This window comes from Solenopsis invicta, chromosome 7 (assembly GCF_016802725.1).
Source record: "Solenopsis invicta isolate M01_SB chromosome 7, UNIL_Sinv_3.0, whole genome shotgun sequence".
Taxonomy (NCBI): Eukaryota; Metazoa; Arthropoda; class Insecta; order Hymenoptera; family Formicidae; genus Solenopsis; species Solenopsis invicta.
Genome location: NC_052670.1, coordinates 4,378,310 through 4,401,822, shown reverse-complemented (window position 1 = coordinate 4,401,822; position 23,513 = coordinate 4,378,310). Strand labels below are relative to the sequence as shown.

The following is a 23,513-nucleotide window of genomic DNA, read 5'->3' as shown; positions in this document are numbered from 1 at the left end:
AAAAGATATCCATGATAATAATATTAATATTAGAAAGAGAAAGGAGCGTCAATAACATCTTTGCTAAGGAGAAAGCAAATCACGGAATTCATAACGTAAGAAGAAATGATAGATATGAAACATGTGTGTGTTGTACGCACGCATTAATTTAGATTTATGTAAATAGTAGGACGGTAGATGAATAGATGGTTCTATATGTCGGGACATATTTTAAATGAAAGCCTGGCACGCGTATAGATTTAGATAAAAACGACTCGTCATCACTCAGAGCCTCTATTTATCTATATTTTGAATAACATTCTATATATGTATTTCTATATAAAACTATTGCCCAGCTTGATTCATCGAATCGTCCTTAGCTAATATAATCATTATACTATCAATAATCATTAGAAATGTATCGATAACGAATTTGGACCATAACTAGTAGTTTACATCTTGTTAAACGATATGCGCATATTTCAAGTCGATAAGTCTGATTAACATTGGACGTTCGTTAATTACTGTATCCTTGTGTATTACTGACTTAGCCGTGCGTTAATGATTTCATGGTTGTGTGCGTTTCCGACCAATCGGCATATTGCAACATTGCAATGTGCATTCAATCGTACACATTATGCCAGATTGACGTGTACATATGTTTCCCGCGCTCGTGTATTGTGCTAGATTTATATCAGGCCTTTAATGATAGAATAGAGTTATTTGCTAAAGACCACTAATAATCTGTACCACTAATAATCTATGATCTCACGGATACGAGCAGCGGATAACGGCAAACTGCACTATTAATAATAAATACGTTGCTTATCCGATCGCTTTTACGTACTTTTTTTATTTTTATGCTTGGCTTGACTTGTTTTATTAAAAAAAACAATCTAAATAAATTTATAGCAGGAGTATTATTGTAATAAAAAAAAAAAATATATTTAATGGAATTTTTTTTGATCATTAATTTCTTTTTCACAACTGACTGAATTTTTTATTATTACAGATTAGCTTCGGAACTTGAAGTGAATATCGACGGAAAAATGGCGGACCGACAGAGAAGGAGTCGATATCTGACCATTAGTATACTGCACATTATTACAATAATGTGCCAAGGTATGTGGATTACATTTCAGCATGCTTAATAATATTGAAATTTAAACCGGGAGACATTTTCGGACGTTCATAGAATACTCGCGATAATAATACAATACATGATACAATATAACACGATTAAATTTGCTATCGGGCATAAATGTTCGAATATATCTATACGTTTCTAGTGAATTTAATTTTCCGATTTACAATATATTTACACAGTGACAAATATCATGAATTTAGTTTCGTATTTGTATTTCGATTTCTCTACACGAATATCATGGTATCGGATTCGTGTGCAATTCAGAATCACTATCATTATTTTCGGTAATTTTGAATGTGACATGAGGCTTTACTTTCAGCAATTATCTCGTCTGCTGCTAAGGATGAATTTAATTAGCGAGGTCCTAACACACATTGTCGAAACGTTAGTATAGCTTGATAAGGCGCGATTGTGTTGCAATTAGAATTGTAACGATCATTCATAACACTCGTGGAACTACGCGGAGCAGCATGCATATATACTAATTACACGGGTTTGTCACGTATGAACGTGTAAGGCGATTATTGCGGCATCTGCTAGAATCGTTCCAACACAATAGAATATTGTATTGCGCACTATTGTTCCTTAAATCCTAAGTTAGCTGCTCACTGCGATAGTTAATTGCGAAAATTTGATGTTTCCGTCACGATCTTTAGCTACGTCCATTGAGATTTATTCGTTATACATGCGTGCTACTCTTTGATCTTAGATTGAAGAATTTTATTACGCGAATGGGCGCAAAGTTGAAGATGGTTTTACAAGATATAGCACAAAAATCTACATTTCATATCGTTATTTAAATTCATGCAATGTCTTTGACATTTTGTAATTTGGTACGATATATCTTTTAGAGTTAAAAAAAATGAATAGAATATCTATTTAAGAAAATCGTACGCTCTCTCACAGAGCTACTGCACATTGCGCATCTTCAGTCCGACGTTAATCAATCTTCAGTTCAGCGTGCAATATCTCTCCGCGTTATCGCTTTTCGTTCGTTCAATGGAAGTGAAGTTGAGGATATCTTTGAATCTTCCTTTAGAAGCTTAATTATCGTTAAATAATAAGCTAGTCTGTTCCACACCTTCTCTAATAAGATATATTAAAGAGCTCAGGAGTAAACTTTGCTTTGCTTTAGTGGCTATTCTCTAAGTTTTAAACGATTTGACGCAACAATATCTACTTTACTTCGATGGTAACGCTTCGTCGGAGAAAATGAAAGAGAGAATGACTAAAAATGAGGAAATGAGATAGAACAAAGAAAGGCATGAAATAAAGGGCCGCTGAAATATAAAACGAAAAAGGAAAGAAAAAAGGAGAGGGACAAAGAAAAAAAAAAATAAAGAATAGTAAAATCGCTTTGGGTTCCGTGTCTTACTAGAACTGGCAGCGAATATCTGTGTTAAATTGGATCTACACCTGCTGGCATAACTTTGTAATATTCTAATTAAGAATACAACGTTCTTGTAATGAGTTTCGCGGTACTATTCTTTTCCTTCTGCTTGCTCTTACAATATACACAGTATACTCTACTGCACAGAAATAGCTTTTATATTTAATATTTTTTCCATGTATGTATATTAAACAAAGGATGAGTTATAGCACAGAGATGGTAATAAAATTTAATTCCTTTTTCTTAAATTTCTGATGTTTTCTTCTGTAACGTATATAGATACAGTCAGTTAAAATTATACGATAGAATATTTGAACAATGTACGATATTGTTCACTAGTTTCGTAATAATTCCTGATTTTGCGATTAAAGGTTTGCTGTTTCGCAGTTGCGTGATGTATTGCGCGGCTTTCTATCAATCTCAAGATGAAAGCGACGTATTTTTTTCATTCAACGATTTTGTGATTTTTGTTTACTGTACACCAAGTTTATTGAGATTTTTTGCGTGCTTTTTAAAATAGTCGAAAAAAAATGAAAATATTTTCCGTATTATCACTTGCATATATCATTTCCATTGACGGTTATGGTGTAGCCACATTTATGCAAAGTTGCGTAACTTGTTACATCAGTTCGCTTTTCACTTCAGGCAAACGCTTATTCGGTTCAAGAGCAACGATAATGGGAGTTTAGGATTATACTGTAACGTTTATTGTTTACTTTCATCTCAGTATTCCAGATTGTTGTCAAAGAAACGAATTTTTGTGATGTAAACTAATATCTTTTAAATGATGGCGCGAACTAAGCTATTAAACAAATATTTCCTATTGTAATTTTCCTATTGTATGCAATAATACAACATAATAAAATAATTATATACTATTCTAATATACAAATAACATTTTAAAAATATATTTTTTTTTATTATAGCATTTTTATTATAACATTTTTTTATTCTAAGAGATAATGTCGAATAATCATTTTTTAAATACATTGCATACAGATTTAAAGTAGCGATGTGCACTTATTTTAAACCAATTTTTTCTAAAATTTTATATGAAAATGTAGAGCGGTAATAAAGTAATATAAATTCATTTGATTATTTGTTTTAAGATTTAGAGCACGTATTATGGAACTATTCATAATGGATTCCGATCGAAATTATTCACTTACTATAAATTTCTATTGTGTTTTCAAGAGAAAAACAAAATAATTTCGATCAGAATCTATTCTGAACAATTTCATAATATTATATATGCTATTATTTACCTTGATTTGATAAAAAAAAGTATTATGGGAATTAGTCTATTATTGTTTATTTTAAAATTTTTTTTTTAATTTTGAAAGATTTTTTTTTGTACGTTTTAAGCAATAAAATTGCGTAATTGCAATAAATTCAGAAAAAGAATAAGTTACAATGTTTTCTACGTCAACTTAATCCGATACTTTCAATTTAATAAGATTTTAATTTTTCTTGTACAAAAAACTAATAATTTTTTTAAACAAAATAATTAATATTAATTATTTCAAAAGACATTAAAAAAAAAAAAATTGTGCAAATGATTGGCAATAATTTGCCAATAATTTGTACACAATTATTTATAAACGTCGAAGCGATGATTATTTATCGAATCACATCGTCGACGATATTTCATATCATTTATTCATTTGAAACAGGAATATGCTCATTAGACAAGAATTTAAAATTACTATTTCACGACATTAATAATCTTGTTAGTTTGACTTAATTAAATAAATTTTGAATTACATTTTGAATTCTTGCACTTCCAATTTTTGGCTTAAATGTAATTTTGGAATAGAGATGTTACTCGAAATTTAATTTTGACAAAATACTCTGCTGCGTATAGTTAGATTGAAACGTCGTTGCTTTGTCGCCTTTACTGAATTCTTAATTATTAACCATTTACCTTAATAACTGTAACATGGTACTATTTAGTATCTTGCAGCACTTGTTCTCACGTTGCGAGAGTAATTCACGACACACAGAGTGGCTCTCGCCGCTCCATGCTGACTCGACTGTCGCAGTGCGAATGATAACACGGCACGCGACGGTCGCTTTACGCGTCGTGCCTTAGCGCCCCGTTATCAAAATAAACATCAAGATTGCACGAGAGTCAGCTGCACCACCGGGAATATCTAACGTGTTAAAAATTATTATAATTATACTTTAAATATTTTGTTTTTTTTTTCAAATTAATCGTCAATAATACTAAATCAATATAACACTTCTCATTGTCCGAATGATTCAATTCGGTGATTTAGACAATATTTCGCACAATATCATCACACTCAAGATAATAAGTAAATCACACATTTAAATCGAAGGTGAGCTCTGCGAAACAAAAAAAATATCGATTGCAAATTAGTTTATCTCGTTTTTTCGAAACATGTTTCATGAAATAAAATATACACATCGGATATTCCGTTTTGCTACATATCAATGCAATAATTTATGATTTGCGTTTCTTACTATTTTTAATTTTATTTTAAATGAACAAATTACACTAAAATACGCCAACGAAATGATTTGATAAGCAATTGTCGCTTTGAAACGTTTACGAATGTTTAATTACGCGAATTAACAACTTGTTATCGTAGAAAATGACTGAAATACGAAAAGATTTTGAAAGATAATATGACGATACGAGGGAAGATTCTAAGACCGTATCTGCTCCAAGTTCTACTTAAAAAGAATCTCAGATATAATATTATACGTAAAATGAAATGCAAAATCTGCGATTACAGCTAATGTGCTGAAATTACATTAAGTCGCAAGGAAAAGATTATTCTTCATACTCCACATTTACAACTTAAATATTTCGTGATCGTTCGATACGCGATCTTGTCGTTTGTTTTGTGGCGCGTACACGATGAGATCGTGCTTCGTCAATTGCGCGACTTTACGCGAGCCGGCATGTAGCAACGGAAGCCGCTCCGTGAATCGCCGTAATATCCATTAAATCGCGATTACTTTCTACGAACAATTAATAGCTATACACCCCCGCGCGTTTAATTAACTACTGCGATTAACGACTACGTAAATGCGTCGGCTATTTATCGAAGCAGGTGTTTCGCGCGGGTTTCGGTACACGGGATCGAAGAAATCGAAGCGACAAGAGACGGGAATTATAAATTGCTTGTTTTGCTTGTATCGGCAATGCAGTTAATCTTTTTTAACGGATTTATTTTGAAATTCGTTAAATGTACATCTCACTCTGTGCGTTTTAAATTTTTTATTGACATAAATTGTAATTTGTTCGACATTTTTAAATTAAGAGTTCGAATTGTCGAACGATTATTGAGGATTATAGAGCTTTGGTACTTTTTTCGTGTTGGTTTTATACAATTTACAATAGAAAAACGCATGTCGCGTATGATTAATCCCGAGAGTACACATGGTTATCCAATTCTGATAATTAATATGTGCGACCGAGTTTTTGAGTGTTACGCAACAAATGAGTCTGACAATGAAAAAAGGAAAAAAATTTTTAGACAACTCATAATTAGGAAAACATTATGAAAATATTAATAATTTTAATTAAAAAATATTTTGTTATTAAATAAATCAGGTTTTGCATTTGTTGCTCACAAATGATAAAATAAAAAGAAAGAAAAAAGAAACAATCGTAACTCAAAAAATTAACAAATAAAGCACTGACATTTTTAGAAAATTAAATTTAAAAATTTTTATTTAAATTTATAAAATGTATGACTTTTATTTAAATTTCTTCGTTCTGTTTGTAATGAATAATGAAAATTGAAATAAAATGTGTATGTATTTATGTGAAATAAGAAAATATAAAAATACATTAAAGAAAAATTTTTAATTTAATTAATTGTTTTATGCTTTCCTTCTTCCAAATATCTTGTGATTGCGTTTGTTTTCTACATGTTTTCAAGATAAAATATTATATAATCTAATATACAAGAAATCAATATTTAGAGATTTTTTTGATAAATATTTTATAAACGTAACTAGGAAACGAATATTTTACTGTCAGATTGACACTTCAATTAATTTTAATCAAATATTTTAACTTATTTTTTTCAACAAAAATTAATGCTAATGATAGACATATTTGTTTTTACAATAAATATATTAATAAATTTTATTTTCTAATTTTTTATAACTTATCCATCTTTATTAATAATTTAATTTTATATCTTAAAATAACAACATTTAATATGAGATTTAACTCTTTTATATATATTGCAAACTTTTATATTTGCATCTCACAAGAGAAATATAATTTTAATGACATCAAGTTTTTACTGAAATATTTGTTCTACCCTTCACAAAAATAACTGTATTCTTAATTGATTTCTAAAAATGATTCAAAAATAATTAATGAAGAAACCATCCATATCACAAAATCAAATTTTAAGATATTTCTTGATGCAAGATTCATGCAAGATTAAAGATTACGGGCTAAAATTGCGGGTTTAAAACTTCTTTTTATTCGGTTGCATATTGATTTATCTTTATAATAGCTAATACTATGTAATACATATTTTGCTTTACATTTCCGTTTATAGCCACAGAGTGATATCTGCAATCTCGATATAGGCCATTATATTTTTTGCCTTTATATTATTAATTAACGAAAAGTATAATGAATACAGAAAATAATATATGCAGGAATAGTCAAAATCGAGCTCGCGCACGTAATTTTATCGCCAGATTTTATAAAGGTTTGCGGCAATTTTCTATTAATAAATGTTCACTTTTATATAAATAATGTTTATGACGCGCGTTTGTGCTGGCAATTATGTATTATATCACTTGCATACCCGACACGCTTTACGCATTTTCTGATTGAAAATTCTTTCCGCTCCGATAAAATGTTCCGAATATCTCTTCTCGTTTCACTGGTTCGATACGTTTGACTTTTCTTTCTCTTACTTTTCTGCCTTCACGTAGAAAACGGAAACGGAAGTTATAATTTTGAATTTTTACAGTAAGCTTACGCTAAATTTACCATACGATGATCCTAGAGGTGCAAAAGCTCTTGGGATTTTGATATTACGGGGACATCGCGTTATTCGAGATCGGCCTAAGCAATGCGTGTGTAATTCGTCTGCAGCCGTCTCTATACGAGCAAGCGCCGTAATTTCGTATCGCTTTGAGGCACTAATTTAAATACATATTAATACAACGCGTGTATGCAATATCCGCCCGGAGCGGCGCGGGACACAGAGCAGCCACGGACGGCGGACTTTGCCGGCGTGAGAGCACGACTTTGCGTGCCAGCCAATCAACATGCTGGTCTATGCATACGAACTAACCTGTCGACGGCTTGCACACCGAATAAATTCGAATATGCCGGCACTCGCGTTACGCGCAATAATGTCAGTTTAGCAGGCGCGGCCCTGAATGAAGCAATGAGACTGAATAACATGATAGTGCGCGTTACGGCACGGAATTCATCGTGAGATACCACTCATTTAGAGAACATATTACTTTTGCGTCTATTAGGCTTTTTTTGTATCACATAACACAGGTCTAAAGTATTTATTGAGAATAAATTTATAATAACTTTGAAATAATCTTGAAGCTTTCTTTAAAGGAGAAAATATATATATATATAATTTGGCTTGATTTGAAAAATAAAAGAAAAATGAGAAAATTACACGTATCAAAATTTTTTAAAAAAAAGATTAATGTCCATTTTCACCAATGTAGATTAACTTTGATCTCAGTTTAACTTACTCCTTACCTTTTTCCAATTCTTAGAACTAAAGAAAGATAAAGAGTAAGTTAAACTGAGATTAAAGTTAATCTGCGTTGGTGGAAATAGGCATAAACGTAGATTTTTCTTATATATTGTGAAATTATAACAATAGTTTCAAGTAATTGTTTGAAATACGAGAAATGAATTAAAAATGCAAAATGTATATTAATGTAGCCGAAATTTGCAACTACATGTATTCTCAAACACAATAACATGGAAATTCTGTGATGCATTGTTGTCTTTGCATTACATTAAGAGCTGACATTTACTGATCTGAGCGTGAAACTATTGACTGAATGAAGCGAACTACAAAGTGACAACTTGAAAGATTTCCGATTTAGTAATAAAAGTCTACTTCGCAACGATCGCGAATGATAAATTGCAAATGGTAACTTCTACGAGATACAGAATAAGTGAAAGGAAACAAATATATCTGCGAGTACTTTCGATCCGTGACATTTTCCATGAGCATTCTTCTACAAATTCTTACAGCAATACATCAATCGTTCTAATAATTCCATTCGATGTCGTCTTATCTAAGAACAAATTATTTTAGTGTCATATTCTTAACAGATTTAAAAAAAAAGGACTATAAAATACTGTGTTCAAAACATGATAAAGGATAATTATTTTAGTGTTACATTTTTTTACACAATTTTTTAAAATAAAAACAATTTTTTATGATACTAAAATAATTTGTTTGCAGGAGTCACGTCATTGAATAAAATTTTCGCAATAGCTATTTATATTTTTTTATAGCTAAAAAAAACTGTTAAAATATGCTTCATAAAGATGATACTACATGTTGTTTTTGTGAATACGAGCTTTTTGTAGTTTCGTTTAAGTTATGCTTGTTTATTCGTAAAAACCGAGATTTCTTTCGTGCAGAACAATGCTATGAAAGATGATGCTAGTAACAAGACAAGTTGATCGCTCGTATATACACTTTCCTGTATTACGTAATAGATTTCTCTGTACGTCACATCTCGTTTCGAGAAAAGTTTCTCAATTCGTAAATACGATTCGGTCAATATTTTCAAGAGGGAAAGAAAGGGTCTCAAGTTTAATTTCGAAATTGATCGCAAATCTTTTTTGTTTGGACACATAAATAAATATTTGTGAATATAAAATTGTAATTGACAGGAGATGATTATTCGATGGAATGGAGGGGGAAGAATCTTTATTATAAAATATTTTTTTACGATACATTTTTATTCACCTTTTTATTAATAAATACTCCATTTTAACTCACTGAAATTATTATAAAGCAATATTTACATTTACAATAAATATTCGGAAATTGTGATTGCCGATCACTGACAAGTTCTCATGGAATTCACTAAAATTCGTTCATCATGTTAGAGTCAAATAAGGGCGTTTCCTGCGCCACTTCGTTTCTTTTGTCGTTGTGGCGAATGGAAAAACTTCTGGTATTCCCCGGTCGACAGTAAGATCGTAGATTCTTGATGCAGCCTTTCTACTAAAGAAAGAGAAATAGAGGAAAGGCAGAAGGAAATCCCTTGGAAAAAGTACCTTAGCTGCTGCGCCTTGGGAAGGGCAGAGGAACATAGTCGAGCTCGCAATCGTTGCGTTAAAAACTTTCTTTTTTCCTTCGCCTCGTTCAGCCGAGCTCGCTCCTTTCTCGCGACGTGTCGGCGCGAGGGCCGGTCGGCCGCATAAATGCAAAAACATATTTAAAATGTTATCTCACGGTGGGCCGCGAGCCGCATTCAAAGTTAAGACATTAAATGTACATTAGTGCCGTTATGCGCTTCCGTACTCGCCACTTAACCCCCAAGCCACTTTATACATGTATATGCATTCATGCTCGAGCGATTCTTTTGCTCTACGGTGCCTCTCGGCTCACATAATAATACGAGAAATTTTCCACGTGAAATATAAATAAATATGTAATACATATATACTAGATATGTAAAAAGTTTCAAAGTGTAATGTACATTTTTTTTACTTTTAAATACGTATGAATAGATGAAGGTACTAAAAGTCAATAGCGTAGTCACATATTGATAAAGTCTTTCGAAGAAGAGTCTCTTAAAAGATACGTGTTTTTATTTATAGAATAATTAAAATGTTAATAATGTTCACTATTTACACATAGTTATAAAATAATAAAATATTTTTACATACGTATGCTTTTTAAAAAAAATTTTTATTATCCGTTTATTATTAGAAATTTTTGCGAATTTTATGAGGTAAAATAAATTTATTTAAGTTAGAAAAATTAATTAGGAAGCAAAGAGAGAGATGCAATTTTTTATTTTTATATGTTTTTCAAAACACAAAGGGAATTAGAGTACTTATTCTATGAAAGCGAGAAATTGAAAGTTCATAAAACTTATGCAAATACAATTTTCATGTACGTTAATCATATTCTTAGAAGCACTAAAAATAAGATACTTTTTGTCTTACGTTTCTATTATTAGCAGGGACAAAAATAAAAATTGAGGCCAAATCCTGCTTAAGTTTCTTTTATTAATACGCTGCCGCTGCTATTTTTTTTACTCAATACAGTTTTACTAACATTTGATACATACGTGGAGAATGCAAAATACTCGCCAGCCGTGTTGCAGAAACATAAAAGTCACTTTGAAAACAGCAAAAGCAGATGAACGTTGTCGACTGTCGTTGAGTGTTTTGTCGTGATGAAAAAATAGAACTGTTGGTACATTATGGGTATACTTTTTATCGTACCGTTTCTGTCCGCACGTATATCACTTCGTTTGTGTCGTATAGTGTTATGACGGCAAAATGCTATTGTCAAACTTTAGAGAGAGCGCTCTTGTGCGCCGGAGCATTATTTGTCCTCTTGCGTGATTGTCCTATATGAGGTATCATTAAACGAGCATAACTTGTGCAAAGAAAAATTTCGCATAATTGAAGAGTGAAAATAATGTATTTATTACGTGTATTAATAATAACATTTTAGAATAGAACTTAGAGATGGAATAAATCTATATTTTAAGTTTTCCATTTCCTTAATTAAATATTTAATTAATCTGCTCTGAAATTATTAAACTAATTTTTAAATAATAAAATTGAGAATACTAAGCGTTTCGTAGTTTAAAAAATATAAAATTTAAAACGTTCTTTTATTACAATTTAGAATATAATTTGCGATATTTAACTTGTATTTTTCACTCTTCTATTGTGTACTTTCGATTCGGATGACAGACATGGCAAGAATTAGAGAACGCAGATGAAAAAGCTTTTCGTACGCTAAAATTTCTTCTGCGTTAGCTACTACAATTGTTCTTTCCATGATTGCAGACTGTGACTGCCGTTAACGAGCGAACGACTTTTTAGCGGAACAGAACAAGACCGCGGATCGAGAATAGCATAGGAATGTGCTGTGCTGTACATACGAAAATAAACTGTTCTTGTATATTCATTGATAAGGGGAATTTATTCTGCTCTTGACTTCTAATTTGTAAACTTGATCATCGTTTTTGTTCAAGTATTGTCGATCATTCAGTATTTCGTCTCTCGAAGAATCAATGTATGGAAAGAACGTTTTTATTGAAACATTTAAAAATTCAACTGTGGATACAGATCTGAAAATACTTTTGTTGGGTCATGAAAATAATTACATTGGACAGTCAAATTAGTTGCTAAAATGTTAAAACATTTTACAGTCTTGCTCATCATGCTTGAACGTCTATATTTATTTTCATGATCCAATGAAATCATTTTCAGATCTGTATCTAGCTAAATTTTTAGATATTTCAGTAAAACTGTTCTTTTCATGTGTATGCTGTGTTAGTCTTGACAAAAACTATTAAAATAAGTTAAGATTCCAATCTAAGAAACTAATAAAAAATAAGGCATGTACACCTTATTTCATGCAGCTGTCGAACCAGCATCTCTTTCATTGCTATAATTTTATCATAACGTAAAATTTATCTTTATTTTTTGAAGTTATAATTAATTAAGAGCCACATAGTCAGAAAAAAACACAAGTAAAAAGTCTAACGCTACAGAAAGAGTTACCCTAATTTAATATAAGTTTTATATCTTTAATACGTGATATTAAATGACGTGATAAATTCTTTTCATTGTTATAAATTAAAGTTACGATTATTATGACGATTTCTTTTTGCAACAAATAGATTGTTCAGCATAAAGCCATCAACGTATTTGACAATTTTAAGATTTTACAATATGCTTCTATACGTGTACATACACATCAGTGTATCGATATCAATCTTCCTTGACAATTTGCTTCTGGTGTAAATCAGTATATACATATTTAAGACATGAGATATACGTGAATGTTTTGCATGATGTATATACACACTTACTTCGATCTTGCTAGATAGAAACTGACTTTCATCTCGAATTCGAGACGCGCGCGCGTACATATGTGCGTCGGAGCCGGCAGGCCTGTGTAAACTTTCGATTCGATGAACATGACTTCGTGGTTCCTCGCGGACCGTTTAATGGCATTTCCGTGCTCCCAGAAAGGGAAATATTAAATTCCAAGACGTTGAATTCGTGTATCCGCATACGCTATCGTATTCTAAAAGTGTCTGCGGAAGACGCCGCTGCTTTTCGGCCTACTTTGCGAGACCGATAAAAGTGCCATTCGCGAGAACGCAGAAAGCGTAACCTCGTCGACAGGTCGACCGATCTATTCGCATTCTCGTGCGTGTGTAAATCACACGTTGCCCAGTAATTATGATTCTTTAATTGTTTTAAAATGCTATATTTTTAAAGATAATTGTAATTATCGTTTAAAAATTCTTTCCAAATTGCCTTGAGTAGATTTAATATCAATTAAATATCAATATGTGATATCTTTATTTGAAGCACTAACGAGAGATCATAAAAATATGTTTATACTATTTTCTCTTTTTATATCGAATCTCATATTTCATATTTGTTTCGCCATAGAGAACCAGGACGAACACATTTTTTTGTAATAAAAAAAAATGAAATTTTCGTGCTTTTCAATTTATGAATGTAATCACAAGACTGCGCCGACAAGCGAAGTAATACCGGTTGTTTGCTTTTACAAAAATTACATTGACATATAGTTAGGTATATATATATATATATATATATATATATCTATATAATAAAGAAAAAGAGAGATAGCGAACGAGTGGGTTGGTTACTGCAGTACGCAGACTGCAGTTTCGTCCCGTGTTTACTGTTTCGTTCCCTTCTCCGCTCTAGTCCCGTCTTCTCTGACGATACGTAACCGAGCTAACGCTGTAAAAACGTCCGGTGGCGTTGCAGGTTACAGACGTGTTACATGCCCGCCACGCGGTCATTCATCTTCCTCGCAGTCGTGTTTCTGCTACGGCATTCTCTTCGCTTCTTTACTTACGCGCGCGAATTTTGCGCCTTTTATCCAGCGAAACGGCGCGGATCGCTCTCGCGCGAGCAACGAGATTTAACGTATGTAGCAGGCTATAATGCTGCCTGGAGCAAATATGCAATTTTTCTAAATATTAATACATTTTGAAGGGAACTGAAAGGCAAAAGAAAAACCCGCCTGAATATACACGTAAAAGAGAATCGTAAACTTATTCACTTGCATTATCGCCTTTTATTCAGCAACTTTATAACTTTTGATGTTCGCGCGTCTAACGTTTGACGTTTCTTTTGAAAAGCGTATTATTACGTTTCCAGTGCAAAAATATTGCGTCGCAAGACGTTTGTTACATATCACATTTTGAGCAGCGAAGAGCATTTATTTCGTCTCTGTCAATGCATTAAAAGTTATATATTAAAAAGTTTCAAGATTCTTAAGTATCTGTAAAATTAATAACATTATAAGAAAGCGTGATAAATATAATTTATCCTTCTGATAATTTTTTTTTATTAGAAAGAATAATTATACTATCTAAGAATAATTTTTTCACTACAGTCTCATTTAAAGTAAACAATTTGCATTAATGGTTTACGTATTAAAATATGCATGATGATAATGAAAAATGTTTCTTTCGACATGCCTCTATTATGCTCATTACATTGCAGCGAGGTACACATGTTATGGAAAATGTTATTACTATTCAACGTCGAGAAGGCGAGAAATTTTTTTTCTTTAAAGTTTCCTAGAGCTGAAAAATCACGACGGTTATCGTCGATTGCGGATGCTGGAAATGTCGACGAGGTTGAGTGGGAAACCCCTTAATGCACGGGAGCATTAAGGCGTCTAATTTCGTCTTTCTGCTTTTCACGTTGAAATGCAATATCGCCGCGGAAGGACTCTGCGCGCAAAGTATTTCCAACGTTTCCCAACTATTTCCCAAGCTGGACTGCTCACTTCATCAGTTGCGGTCTTGTTTTCGAACCATCAACCAGTAATCCTATTTACACGTAACATAAAAACGCAACATAAAAAATTACTTGATTACTTTATGTCAAATTTTTTTATATTACATTTTTTAAATTGCGTCTGATTGACTGAAATTAATTCTGTAGATAATTTTTTTTAAAAATAGGATAAATAATATTTTTACAACGTTTTATTTACCAAGGGCCAGACAACTACGACCGAAATATCGCAAAATGAATTTTATCATAACAACTGTTATATTTATAATGTTATATTTATAAAATTCAATTACGGTTTGAAATTTTACATAGTACAAATATAATGTCGAAATATTTGAGATATAATTTAAATACAATTTTTATTTAAATATAATTTAAATGCAATTTTTCTCGATGATATCGAATTTGATTATTGCCAATATATTTGTCGATGCTTTTCCGTCGCAAGGAAATAATTGCGAAAAACTTGAAAGGGAAAGTAGATTCGTTATGTGATAAATTTAGGCCAGGTATCTGTAGTTATAACGGGACGAACGGACACGCGATGTTTAATTGTAGTTTCATCCATCCCATTCTCTTCTTCTCCTTTTCGCCTGTACTTATCCGGCTGTAGTACCACGCGAAGGACACTCGTCTCTCGGGAATGAGACGAAAAAGCATTTGTCTCTGATTTGAAAGCATTACAACGCCAGCTTTGCAATTATTATCGTGCTGGAGTTAGACACGATTACAGCTCCCTATCTGGAAGCTTCGTACATTCGTCATATTTTCAGAGACGTCTTGCATTGAACGAATTATACTCTTTTTACCACTCTGACATCAACTGATATATTAATATTATATTACGACGATATTTATATTTATTTTGCACATTTTGTAGAATTAAACCGGTGATCTACAAAAATAGTTTTATTCCTAAATTATGAAAGATTTTTTTCGTCTTTGAATATTTTGATCTTTTTTTTTACGGATTTGAAGATTTGATGAAAACAGAAACTGCCATTTTAGTTTGTAAAAATAATTTTCACTGTTAATGGATTAATTGTGTGCGGTGCTTATCACGGATGTCGAGGTGCAGCAGTTGGTACTGCCATGTGTACGCCGCGCGAATAAAGCAATTTTCTCCTAGAGGCATTTTCAGAAAGAAGGTGCGGAGCGCGGTACTCGGCTCGCGAGCGTCTCTGCCATCCGATAACACTTCGGGATGGATCGGTTTTTTGCTCTTGGAACAATTCTATCCTGGCTATTATCTACCCTCTTTCGCTCTCTCCCATCGTCTTTTCTCTGTCGTTCCTTCTTCGCTGCCTTGTGCCACCTCTGCCACGAGCCCGTCCCCATCCCCTCCCCCCTCCATCCGCCCATATTTCCGGGCGGATCGCGTCGCGTAAAAACTATAATTGTATAAAAGATGTTCCCAGACCGGCGCATTGTTCTTCCCATTCCCGCGGAGTCGAGCCAAGAAAAGGAATTTCCATAGATCTCTCCATTGATTTCTTCATGGAATCTGTCCAGCCGCGCCAGCGATATTCAAAGATTTACTCCCTGAAATAAGACAAGGAAATTATATTCGAATTTATTTGTCAGCACAATTAATTTTTATTAAATTAAATAACTTATAAATTTATTTGCGCCAAATTTATCATCTTATTATATTAGTATACGTGAAATTTTGAATATTAAGTAGATGTTCTATATTCAAAAAATATTTATATTAAATGTTTGAAAATATTAAAAGTAAAAATTTATTTTGAATCTCTGAATATACCGAGGGAAGAACCGTGAGCTCAATTACGTATAAATGTATTCATATTTTTTACGGACGGCCATACAATGCTTTAACAGTGAATTTTGGAAAATTAGTAAAAAAATTTCTATATTTTCCAAATTCTCAATTTGTCCCGTCGGATCGGATAAGAGATGATCCGGTAACCATCCTTTTCCACTGCGGCGGCATTTGCGTTTGACTGAACGGCGTGGCCTCATGGGAAAAGCCGAGCTTAATGCCCCGTATTCGCGGCAACTTCTCTGGGACGATTAATGCAAAGTAGCTCATAGTGTCAGTTAGCATAACGCCGAAGGTGCGCCGGTATCGTGGCAGAGGGTCCTCTAAGCCGGCTTACTGTCGAATGCCGTGGCGCTATTACTTCGGCCGCTGCCTCTGGCGCGATGCTCGCGGGTAATTTGTAGCTTGTAACGGCAGCCTTTGTACCAATAATACCGTATATGATTCTTTGACCGCCCACACTATATTGGCATACCGGCTGGTCGGCCAGATCGACTCTATAAAAGGGCTTTTTACCCGAGCGCATGCTGCCGAAAATGCACTGCGTGCGTCATTATTCGAACGTATTTCACGATAAAGGGAATCCTCGCCGAATTTAGATTTAAACGGTACTGATTATTACTTTTTTTTTTTTTAATGGAATTTACTTTTTGCTTTGACATATTGCTATTTATAAAACAATTGTATTCACGTATTACATTTGATTAGCGAAATAAACATCAGAATTGGTGACATTGAAAGAAGTGGAACGTGTAAACGCGAAAATCGTTTGAATAAAATTATGTAGGTAACAAGAGACGATAAATAATACACAGGCCCACTCCGTAAAGATTCGGTGACTTTAATAAAATGTTGGTCTAGCAAAGAGTAAAATAGATAGCCTTCGCGTGACAGTTATTGGAGTACCGTTCTAGAGCACCGGTTTAATAATACAGCACACAATCAATCTTGATTCTAAGTCATATAAAAAGAACAACGTTCGTATACACCAAGATACTTTTTTTGATCGATAATATGCATAATTAATATAAATTGTCGGCGCATGCTACAAGACCTCGTACCTACTTCGTACTTACACTTGTGTAAGTAAATACGAATAGTAATGTCGTGAGACCTGCGGGAACTGCGTCGAATGGGCCAACTCTCGGGAAAGTCGGCGTGTTTAAGAGTAAGAGACGCGAAAGAAGTCAACATTGATGTTTTAGAACTTTTGCGCGGTAATTTGAATAACAGTGCAGTAAATACTAATTTGGGCTGTTCGCGCGATGGTGGCAAGTTGCGCTCGCTGATACTGGGAGTTTCAGTAGTGTATGTAGCTGCGAAACCTTAGCGGGAACGCAAGAGAGTCTTAGATTAATCTAAGGGTGTTGCTGTTGTGCTGTTTCCAAGCACAAGTTTTCCTCTAAGACCGAGGCGATGTTAGGTACTCTTAGGAGAAGCAGAGAGAGAGAGAGAGAGAGAGAGAGAGAGAGAAAGAGTGGATAGCACTCACGTCCAATACTCGTATAAGAAACTATCGAAACGGACAAATATAAATGATATTATACTAAAATAAATTCTTAACTGTAATAACTAATTATAAATATTATAATCAATACATAAGTTCGAGAAAAATACATTTCTATAATAATTTTGTAGTAAAAATTTTTTATTTATGTTAGAAAAATGTAACAATATTACAAATTGTAACAATATACTGAAAGTATTACAGCAGTTTTTTTCTTATTTGAAATTTTAATTTCGTGGTATTATTGCACTTGGAAAAGTTAAAAATACTGTTGTCGAGCTTGTTTTTAAAAAATTTATATATTTATGAAATAGAGATCAATTATTTGCATTGTTTTTCAGTAATTTATTAGAAATCTTTTTTTTTACAAGTTGATATATTTAAATGTCTTTAAAATCTTGCTCTATTTAAAAATATTATTGGAAATTACTTAACTTTAGAAAAATGAATGTGGACAATACAATTGAAAAATTATTCATAGATAATAATTTTATTACGTTCATTCAGATTGATAGGCTTCTTTGCAATTGTAAAGTACTTCTGAACACCTGTTTGCCATTTTAGCAAATTACTCCAACAATTAAAATAATGAATTTAAGATAGGAATTACGTGAAAAGTTTTCCCAACTGAGTAAAACCAGCTAACTTCGACATAGTCATGAATTTGCGCATATAACACTCCTTCCCTCATATATAGGATAACTGGGAATTTACCTTTTTCGCGTCAAATGTAAATTTTCTGACAACTTGCGAGTGATGCATAAATTACACGTAGTATCCCAACCTATCGTATCGTCAGCTTATTTTCTCGAGTTGACGTTTCGTAATTTTCATTTCACATCCTATAATAAGTTACTATCCCCGTCGTGAGATTCGTCAAAGTTAAGAATCCCCAAAAAGTATATCCAAGTTATCCGAGGTGCCACATCGTTTTCGCACGATTTTTTTTACTTCATCGAACTCGATTTGCCCCAGACCCGTTCACATGAACATATATTTTCGAATTATCGACAGCCGAGCCACGCGACAAATTGCGCCAGAGTGCCCCCCTGCCGATCGCCGACAAGTTTAATAGGTTGTGAAATCATTCTGAAAAATAGTATCGGTCCCGGCGGAACGGGATGATCTCCGACGTACTATTTCGCGACTGCAGATTTCGAACGTCCTGTCAAGGTTTTATGTGAACGGTGAAAATATCTTTGTTCATTCGGGCGATGATTTAAGACACAACACTTTCAAGAATTTATGTACGGTAGATCTTTATGAATGTGTGTTATAGTCTCTAAATCTCATACAGCGAAAATTGAGCTTGTGCAATTATTTAAGTGATTTGCCACTGTATAAGAGTTAAATTCCACTTCTATATGACTGAATGGGACTCTTATAGAGTGATTTTTTTTTACTTTTATTAGAGCGATGATAAATTGCATAAACTTAATTTTTATTCTTTTGAAGTGACATTTCGCTGCAGATTTAGAAATGTGTAAAATTTAGAGATGTGTAAAAGATAATTAACGTATGACAAACTTAAATTATTGACTTTGTATATAATCATCAATAGGAACATTTCTTGATAAAAAAATTTATACTTGTGATTTAAAAAAAATTATACATTTAAAATAAACGAATGAAAAGTATAGTATATAGTATACGTCAATATAAATACAAGAATAAAAAAACTTAAAAATTGAAAATTTATATATTTCGGTTTGCGACATTTGAATGTGACGTTTTCCAACTTTGTTGAAATTTATATGTATCGATATGATATTAAATTCAAATATTAAAAATTGCGCGAGAACCAAGATTGTCTATTTTTTTTAACTGATATAAATATTTGAAAACTGTAACAATTTTTATTTTAAAAAATCACGTCAATGTGAAAGGTAACTGTAAACTATTAATACATATTAATATACGCTATATATGCAATGAGAAATAATTTATGTATATTATAGTTGGGCGTGCAAACGAAATTGTATATAAGTTTCAAGTTTATTATTGAATCATCTCTCTCTCTCTCTCTCTCCCTCTCTCTCGTTTTTCGTATAAATGATCTCGGCGTCAAGGATATTAACCGGAGTATACACGTTTATTTTATAAAGGTCTACATTTTATACACCCTGTTTCTTGCTGCTTTAGCTACGTGTATATTTTATACAGCTAGTTACTCATCTCGTAAATTAAGTTCCTAAGGCGATGTATCGGTTATGTTTCATCCGCGAATCCTGAATTAGAAAGCGTGTGGAAGAGAGAATTAGTCAGTCCATAAATCCGTTCCTCGGACATTCGTTTCGCGTACACGACGGATTAACGATCCTCGGCATCGAGAAGGCGTTAAAAAGTTCAGCCGATATAACTCGCGATCGTGAACGAAGCGCATGCTGTTACACAGCATACGTATAGATAACGATTTGACCTCGCTATCTATATGTTTCTTTCAACCGCGAAATATTTGCAGCGCTACAATGAATTCGTTACCTTTCCAGTCGTTAGCTCGCGCTATGGTACGTTAAACTGGGGAATGCATTATTCTTTTAAGAAAACTGCCATTTCAAGATTGGATTACAGCATAAGCTAACGGAGCATATAACTACATAAGTGCAATTAAAATATTAAAAAAAAGAACGTGATATATATTTATTAAACGACGCAATTCAAAAGAAATGAAGAATTACGTTTTTACAATACATTACGTTGATTACATTGTTATATTTAAATATTGCCAAGTTGCCACTGCTGATATTTTTTAACACGTAGAAGAGAGCGTAACGATTCATTCTGCCAATACATGTTTTTGTCTTCGGCGCTTATATGCGGATGCGAAATTACTGTTCTGCCTCGGGACATTGAAGCAACTCGGTTTAAATGCGAGATCCAATGATATCCACATTAAATGTAACAGATTCTAATGGTTACGCTCATGGTTGTCGCCTGCAGTAATGAAAAAAGTATCTGATGAAAAGAGAGAGGAAGAGTCAGAGGTGAAAGGAAGATAAAAAGTAGAGTCCATGTCTAATTACTGTGGCATATCTCGCTCGTTGAGAGTAGTGCCGCTCGCCACTTACGCGATACTTCTATCTGGTTGCTTTCTTGTGCCTCCTCTTTTCTTTTCACTTGACGATCCATGACCAGTATCTAAATTATAAGCGCGCAACAGTGCAGTCGAATAAAGCGCAATTTTGGAGGGCCTTTGCTGCACAGGGTGTATAGCGTGCGCGGCGAAACTTTGTTGCGAGAGTTGAATTATCGCGTGAACTTGCTTCGCGGCGGAGACTACTCCGTAACGATGGAGGAGACGTAACAACGTAATGGAATATTTAATCTCTTTTTGACTAAATTATTTAAATTCGGGAAGCAATTTCTTTCCTGTTGACGCGTAGGGTATGATTTGCATAATACATTCGCGGTTAATTGGATCCGCTGAAAAATTTACCTTTTGTTTAACAAGATTGTTGCGTGGTTAACAAGCGCCGGTAATTTTACAAGCGATTGCTCGGTCTAACCGAGTATCGCGTGTATGAAATTTTGTTACAAGAGTTTCATTACCGGGCTCGCTCGCTAGTGTGCTATTTGAACGAATACCTAACTTCTTTATTATTCAAATTTTGGTCGCAACTTTTGTCGGCTGATGCATATAAAATTGTTCTTTTGATGCGTTATAGCTATCCGAAGTATGAAATTAAATATAAGTGAGCATGTATATATAGAGGAAGTAAAAATAAATGCCTTGTTAAATTTGATGTCATGTTCTAGAGAAAAAAAGTTTTAAAAAATAATTTTATAAATGTAAGTGTACGTATGTGAACCAAATAATAAAATATTTCCCCATTTATACTTATTTTCATAAGCATTACATTATTTTGCTAAAATTTTTAATTTAAATCTTGATTTCTCTGAAATTGTTAAATCGAGAATTAACAAAACTTTAATTTAGCTGCAAATAAAACTTTTGAGAAAATATGTAAAGAAATCTGTAATTGAAAAAATTTTCTATTAATAATAATAAGTGAAATTAGAATCGATGAAATTGTCAAACATTAAGATGATAGTATCGTTATCGATCGGCAACGGATTTTGGTATCTAATATTTTTTGTGTCTATATTTTTTGTTCCATGTAAATTGAAACGTCAATATATTTTCAGCAAGATTAGACTTGTGTTTCTAAAGTATTTAGAGGACAAGCGTACTATTTTGCGAGATTTTATTATTTAAAAAAAAAGCACCAAATATCTAGGTTTCCGATTACACGAGTTCATTAATTATTCTGTATAAATTGAAACATTAATATACTCCTAGCAAAATTAGACTTGTGCTTCTAGAGTATTTAGAAGAGAAGCGTACTATTTTGCGAGATTGTAATATTTAAAAAAAAGCAACAAATATCTATGTTTCTGATTACACGAGTTCATTACTTGTTCTGTATAAAGTGGAACGTTAATATATTTCTAGCAAAATTAGACTTGTGCTTCTAAAGTATTTAGAGGAGAAGCGTACTATTTTGCGAGATTTTAATATTTAAAAAAAAAGCAACAAATATCTATTTTTCTAATCACACAAGTTCATTACTTGTTCTGTATAAATTGGAACGTCAATATTCCTAGCAAGATTAGACTTGTGCTTCTAGAGAGTTTAGAGGAAAAGCGTACTATTTTGCGGGACTTTAATATTTCCAAAAGAAAGCAACAAATATCCATGATTCCGATCACGAGTTCAGTTCACATTGCTTTCGTTAGTAACTAACTGATTTCAGATTGTGGATACACGTGGAGAAAAACGGACTTGCGTGCGATTTTGTCAAGTTCACACTACACTGTATGTATATCTGCAGTTGAAACTTCGCCGTGAGTGTTGAATCACCACCTGTATACACCACGTCGGCCGGCTACGTGTCTGTATGTTTAATATGCTTGGACGCACAGCCATTATCGCGCTGCGCTTTGAATATTTTATGGGAAGCGTCATTCACGTATACCAGGCTAAACAGGGCGCGAGTGCACGCACGGATAGACTCACGCCTACCCGTGTAATAACGAACATAAGCGTTAATCCTTCATTTCGGTTGCGTGGAACTAGCTTAGATTCGCATTGTTAGTTGTTAACAGCTTTTCGACAGGATATACGTATAATAATCTGCATACTCGGTTTTACGCGATTATCCTCTTAAATTTGGTTTACTCTCTATCTAGTCCGTAGCCGATATTGTATGGAATTGTGTAGGATTGCGATGGAAGTATTATTACTGTACACGTTTTGGTTTTATAAAGTATTAACTTTATAAAACTTTCTGGAAATGTGCGATACTCTATTTTAATTGTGATTTGTTTGCCTGTTATCTTTATAACTTTATGTAGGTATTTATGCTAGCTTATCCTTTGTCTATTACGACGGCGTGAACAATAAAATATTGTTGAATGTTTTTCAATATTTATAAATATTACAATATAAAAAATGTTAAGTTATCCAGTTTTTATTAATCTTAAATTACAAATTAAATTTCAATTAGTGAGCTAAAGAAGTTAAATCAATTTACATTATTTAACTTTTTACACTAGATACATTATTCAAATTTAATCACAATAGACGAGAGTAAGATGCTTTAATTTGCTCTCTTAAAGTCCAAAGAGCTTTTTCGTAACTTTAGTTGTAACAAG

The 23,513-nt window shown here is 32.9% G+C and overlaps 1 protein-coding gene and 1 long non-coding RNA gene across 14 annotated transcripts in view; one reads left to right on the top strand and one right to left on the bottom strand.

The window, feature by feature from the left end:
* LOC105199945 (lachesin) overlaps positions 1-23,513 on the top strand; it is a 269,609-nt gene that overhangs the window by 48,141 nt on the left and 197,955 nt on the right. For all 12 annotated transcript variants that reach the window (XM_039451646.1, XM_039451643.1, XM_039451645.1 and 9 more), the window contains one exon: positions 992-1,101. In XM_039451646.1, the coding sequence (XP_039307580.1) occupies positions 1,029-1,101 (73 nt within the window). In that variant the 5' untranslated portion in view covers positions 992-1,028. The remainder of the gene's footprint in view (positions 1-991; positions 1,102-23,513) is intronic.
* The window catches only part of LOC105199947, a 299,693-nt gene continuing 286,918 nt past the window's right edge, over positions 10,739-23,513 (bottom strand). For both annotated transcript variants that reach the window (XR_003268223.2, XR_850945.3), the window contains exon 9: positions 10,739-16,110. This is a non-coding gene — a long non-coding RNA (uncharacterized LOC105199947). The remainder of the gene's footprint in view (positions 16,111-23,513) is intronic.